At 39.5% G+C, this 6,176-nt stretch overlaps 1 protein-coding gene across 1 annotated transcript; it reads right to left on the bottom strand.

Annotated features, from left to right (window-relative positions):
- Nucleotides 1-5,070: 5,070 nt before the first annotated feature.
- On the bottom strand, nt 5,071-5,658 carry LOC116132014 (uncharacterized protein K02A2.6-like). Its single transcript, XM_031417695.1, has one exon. The coding sequence runs from the start codon at nt 5,656-5,658 to the stop codon at nt 5,071-5,073; it is 588 nt and encodes a 195-aa protein (XP_031273555.1).
- Nucleotides 5,659-6,176: the final 518 nt, after the last annotated feature.

The raw sequence follows: 6,176 nt of genomic DNA, 5'->3' as shown, positions 1-6,176 counted from the left end.
TTCTAGCAACGGCAAATGCTTGCGTTAACTATAGATCAGGAGAGATGGAAGTGTCTTTTGGGAATAGGAAATTGAGACTTAATGTGTTTAATGCTGGTTTAGGACCGATGCATGAGGATGATAACAAGTGTTTCATGGTTGATGCTATTGACAGTCTAGTGGAGGCTCACGCCCCGAAATGTTAGTGATGATGCAATTTACATTCTTATGAATCATTTGTTGAGGAGATATCAAGCTTAAGTGTTGTGTCTAAGATTCAGGAGGTTAGTGCGCATATAGCAAGGTCTCCCACTCTAGAGCGTCGACCTTGGAACAGCAAGTATGAACCCTTACCACCTTTGTCTAAGACGACACAACCGAGGTCAATTGAGTCTGCACCAGTCTTAGAGATGAAGCCTTGCCTGATACTCTAAAGTATGTTTTCCTAGGACCAACAAGACCTTACCCATGATCATTGCCGCCAACTTAGTAGTGAGCAAGAGGAGAGATTAATGGCGGTCTTGACAACACATAAGGAAGCAATCGGTTGGTCGGTAGCCGATTTGCGAGGATTAGCCCTTCTTTGTGCATGCATCGCATATTTTGTGAGGAGAATGCTAAACCGGTGCATGAAGCTCAAAGAAGGTTAAACCCAAACATGAAGGAGGTGGTGAAGAAAGATGTGATCAGATGGCTTGATGCGGGTATCATTTACCCTATATCCGACAGCCAATGGGTGAGTCCAACCCATGTTGTACCTAAGAAGAGTGGCCTCACCGTTGTGAAAATGAAAAAGGTAAGCGTATTCCTACCCGTACTCCCACAGGATGGAGAGTTTGCATTGACTATAGGAAGCTCAACCTAGCCACTAGAAGATCTTCCCGCTCCCATTTATTGACAAATCCTAGAAAAACTTGCAGGGCAGCTTTCTATTGTTTTTTGGATGGCTATTCCAGATATAACCAAGTACCAGTTGCCCCCAAAGACCAGGAAAAGACCACGTTTACATGTCCTTTTGGTACGTTTACCTTTCATCGCATGCCCTTCGGGTTGTGCAATGCACCCGGCAACGTTTCAAAGGTGCATGTTATCGATATTTTCTGACATGGGGGTCAATTCCTTGAAGTCTTCATAGATGATTTTTCTGTGTTTGGTGCATCTTTTGATGATTGTCTCGAAAAATTGATGTTGGTGTTAAAACGTTGCAAAGAGACAAATCTTGTTCTTAGTTGGGAAAAGAGCCATTTCATGGTTCAAGAGGGAATTGTCTTACATGTGTCTTTCCGGAGAAGAGGGATAAGTGCAAAGGTAGAGTTGATTTCTCAACTACCATCACCTCTCGTCGGTCAAACAAATTAGATCTTTCTTAGGCCATGCTAGATTTTATAGGGTTTCATCCAGAATTTTAGCAAGATCTCCAAGCCTTTGTGTGATTTGCTTGCAAAGATGTGCCATTTGTTTTTGATGACACTTGTATGATTGCCTTTACCATTTTGAAGGAAGCGTTGACCACTGCACCCATCATGCAACCTCCTGATTGGAACCTACCTTTTGATGAGTGATGTGTGACACATCGGACTATGCCATTGGTGCAGTCATTGGCCAACGGGGAATAAAAAGCCCGTTGTGATTCTACTATGCAAGCAAAACCCTCTCTGATGCTCAATGTAATTACACCACTACGGAGAAAGAGTTGCTTGCAGTAGTGTTTTCCCTTGATAAGTTTCGGTCTTATTTCTTGGGTCTAGGATAGTTGTCTTTACAGACCACGTTGCAGTTAGGTATTTGTTAGCCAAGAAAGGACACTAAGCCAGATAATTCGATGGATTTTGTTGTTGCAAGAGTTTGATCTAGAAATCAAAGATAAAAAGGGTAGTGATAATGTGGTCGCCGACCACTTGTCTAGACTCTTTATAGAGTATGTCCCTGGTCAATGTTTGAATGCATCTTTCCCAAATGAGCAACTGTTTGCGATATCCCAATCCAAAGCACCTTGGTATGCCCATATAGTCAATTACTTGGCCGTAGGACAATTACCATTAGGGTGGACCAAAACTCAGAAAGATCATTTCTTTGCAACCATCAAACATTATTTTTGGGAAGACCCGGACCTTTTCAGGGTGTGTGCAGACCAGATAGTTAGGAGATGTGTCCTCGACCACGAGTTTAGTAGTGTACTTGCATTTTGTCATTCTTATGCTTGTGGTGGTCATTATAGTGGCAAGAGGACCACTTTAAAGGTCCTCCAGTGTGGTTTCTATTGGCCCTTTCTTTTTCGTGATGCATTCTTTTATTGTCGTGCTTGTACTTCATGTCAAAAAGTAGGGAATATTGGTAGACGAGATATGATGCCCCTGAATCCTATTTTGATTGTGGAAGTGTTTGATGTGTGGGGTATTGATTTCATGGGTCCATTGCCCTCATCTTTTGGCTTTGAATATATCTTGCTTGCAGTAGATTATGTGTCTAAATGGGTAGAAGCCATTGCCACTAGGACCAATGATCATAAGGTGGTCGTCAACTTTGTTCAATCGCACATCTTTAGCCATTTCGGTCATCTGCGCGCCATCATTAGTGATGGTGGCTCATATTTCACTAATAGGCACTTTGGCTCACTATTGAAAAAGTACTCAATCACCCATCGAGTTGCCACACCTTATCACCCTCAAAGTAGTGGACAAGTGGAACGTGCTAATAGAAAAATTAAGACTATCTTAGAGAAAATGGTACGACCCGATCGTAAGGATTGGTCAATGCGTCTGAATGATGCACTTTGGGCCTATCGAATCGCATATCGTACCCCTATTGGCATGTCCCCCTATCGGTTAGTTTTTGGGAAAGCGTGTCATTTACCTGTAGAATTTGAACATAGAGCATATTGGGCCACAAGGAAATTCAACTTTGATATGACCACGGCCGGTGACCATAGGAAACTCCAACTTTCGGAGTTAGATGAGCTAAGACACAAAGCTTATGAGAACTCTTGCATCTCTAAAGAGAAAACTAAAGTTTTTCACGATAAACACATTGTTAGGAAGTCATTCTCTCCTAATCAAAAAGTGTGGCTCTTTAACTCTAAGCTTCGTCTCTTTCCGGGGAAGCTTCGGTCACGATGGGATGGCCTTTTATTGTTCTTAATGTTTTCCCTCACGGAGCTGTTGAAATCCAAAACCCAAAAACGGGACAAGTTTTTAAGGTAAATGGCCAAAGACTTAAACCTTATGTCGATGGCATTAATGATGGAGAGGTGATTGAAGAGTGTTCTTTATTTGAACCACATTAGCCATGTCAGTGCACTGAGTCTGGCTGAAGACTTTAAACTTAGCGCTTGTGGGAGGCAACCCAACTTTGTAAATATGTTTTTACTACTTTTATGTTTGTGTTGTTTTTGTCTTCGCAGGATCGTCATGTTTGGAAACTAATTAACTAGTCCAAGGCTACGCTTATGCATGCTCCACAAACTCTGTTGATGATAACCCCACCATTGTTCCTCAGGTTGTATCTCTCTACCTTACATGCTATTATTGTTAGATTTCTTATTTCTTAAATATGTTGGAGGATTTTAATGTTATTGATCATATTGCCATTTGAGATCATTTGATGCTAAGTTGGGGAGGATATTTGTAGTTGTGGGTCATTGAGGACAATGACATTGTGATATTTTTGGGAAGTGTTGTTGATGATGCTTTTGTGGAGATTATGATATTTTTGTGAAGTGTTGTTGATGATGCTTTTGTGGAGATTGTGTGTTGAATAGAGTGCTTAAATTTTTGTGGCATGATGATGCTGTTTTTTGTTGAAAATATGTTGAATCTTACTCTTGTAAGTCCAAAAGTGGTTAAAGTGAACAAAAGCGAGTTATTTTTAAATTTTTTCATGAATTCATGCATAATCACCATTTTAGAAGCAATTGAGGTGCTAGTTGAGAGGTTTTGTGAGGTTTGTGAAATTTTTTTTGTTGCAACATGTTTTTAAACATTGAACTATTGGTTCTGTTTCGCGCTAGGTTTGTCCATAATTGTGGTTAGACACCGTTTTGTGTAAATGTCATGTGTTTTAGTGTTTATGCAATCTCCCACATACTTTACATGCCCATGGAGCAAAGTTTCATTTATTATCTTGCGTATGTTAAAAGTGCTTAAATGTTGCTTGATGATTTGGTTTTGATTTGTAGCCTAGTTGACTCGAGTGAGTACGCTCGAGGGGTGTTCTACACTTAATCCCCTAAAGCTATCTAGCTTGGGAGCGATTGGCCTAAAGCTCGTTACATGGGTCATCTAGAAAGCTTAAGAAATCATTACATAGATCATGAGCTTTACAAAAAAAAAAATAATAAATAAAGAAATAAAGTCTTGACTTGTAGCCTAGTTGGTTCGGGTGAATAAGTTCGAGGAGTGTTTTACACTTAGTGCCCTATAGCCATCTGGTTTGGGAGTCATTGACCTAAAGCCCGTTACACGAAACTTCCAGAAAGCTTAAGAAGTTAAGATTAAAAAAAAAAAAAAAAAAATACAAGTGATGAATGAAAAGAAATTATATGTCAAAATCTTGTGTGGAAAATGAGCATTATGTTGCATGTACATAAGTTGGATTGTCCACATTTTTCAATGCATTGAATTTGACAAGAAAACATGAGGGTGGTAGCATTTCATCAATGGTACGAGTTTGAACAAGGTTATCGAATTCAGGAGGTATGTCTGGAGTATGGTTTGGTGAAGAAGATGATGAACAGGAACTTGTGGGTTAATGATTGGAACATAAAACAAGGAAGAGGTTTGGATTTAGGGTTCATGAAACTGATTGTTTAGTTTTAGGTCTGGATAAATAATCTACAATGGTGTTGGTGTGACCTTTGATATGCTGGATGGTGAAGGAATATTTGTTGAACCATTCTGCCCATCAAACTTTTTTCTTGTTGAATCGAAGTATTTGATCAAAAGACTTCATATCCGTTTCAACAAAGAAATGATGTCCAACGAGGTGGAATTCAAACCTTTCAATGACATTTTTTACTACTAATACTTCCTTGAAAGTATAATGATAATGTTGCTAGTGTGGTTTGAATTGTCCACTTTGGTATCCACACAAATGTCATACCTTGTCATCATCTTGTTCAAAAAGCATTGCACCCCAATGAGTGTCACTAGTATCCATCTGAAGAATTCGTTGCCTAGAATAAGGAATCTTCAACGGCAATGTATGGAAGGATCTGCACTTAAGACTCTTGACTACATTTGTTTGCTTTTCAGACCACGAAGGAGGATTCTTCTTATGCATCTGGGAAAGTGGAGTAGTGACATGAGAAATGTTGGGAATAAAACTGCTCATGTTATTGGCAATTACCAAGAACTGTTGTATTTCTTTCTTGGTTGTGAGAACATCTGGGAATTTTCGCAACTCATTAGCAATATGAGGCTGAAGATCATACTTGCCATCAACAATCACCATACCAAGAAAATCAATCTTTGTTTGCCCTAACTGCATTTTTTTCTCCGAGAGCATAATACCATAAGTGTGTATGATATCAGCAAAGTCACGAAGAAGATGTATATGAGATTCCTTATCTTTTAATAAGAGAAGGATATCATCAATATAAATGAGACATGTATGCAGAAGGGGAGCAAAAATCTTCATCGTGGCTTTCTGAAAGGAAGGAGCGACCTTAAGTCCAAAAGGCATGACCGTCCACTAGTAGTGTTGGTTGGGAATGCAAAAAGCAGTGTTATGACGATCATTAGGATGGATGCCAAGTTGCCAAAATCCAGCTTTGAGATCAAATTTGAAAACATTTTTGCATTATGGAGATTTGCAAAGAGAACTTGTCTAAAAGGCAGAGGAAATTTATCATCATGGAGAAAGAAATTCAATGGCTGATAATTGATAACAAGTCTGAGTTTTCCTCTGGCCTGTTCAACACGCTTATTGGAATAAAAAGCTTCACATGTCCATTAAGAATCTGTGGGTTCGTTCAATCCTTGAGATAAAAGCTGAGTACATTCTTGTTGGCTAGGCTGAGATGTTCTGGTGACATGCCTGAATGACTAGCTTTAGTGGGATTGATATCTTCGCTCTTGATGAATGGAAGATGGATAAAGAAATCCGAATTCTTCCATATTAGATGAGCAAATTTAGTGAGAAAATCTGCATGAGAATCTGCACAAGAGCGGGAAATAAGCTAGGTCTTGATCTGCTCAATA

The sequence above is a fragment of the Pistacia vera genome, unplaced genomic scaffold (assembly GCF_008641045.1).
Source record: "Pistacia vera cultivar Batoury unplaced genomic scaffold, PisVer_v2 Contig247, whole genome shotgun sequence".
Classification (NCBI taxonomy): domain Eukaryota; kingdom Viridiplantae; phylum Streptophyta; class Magnoliopsida; order Sapindales; family Anacardiaceae; genus Pistacia; species Pistacia vera.
The sequence above is the reverse complement of the archived record's forward strand: the minus strand, read 5'-3'. Positions and strand labels throughout refer to the sequence as shown.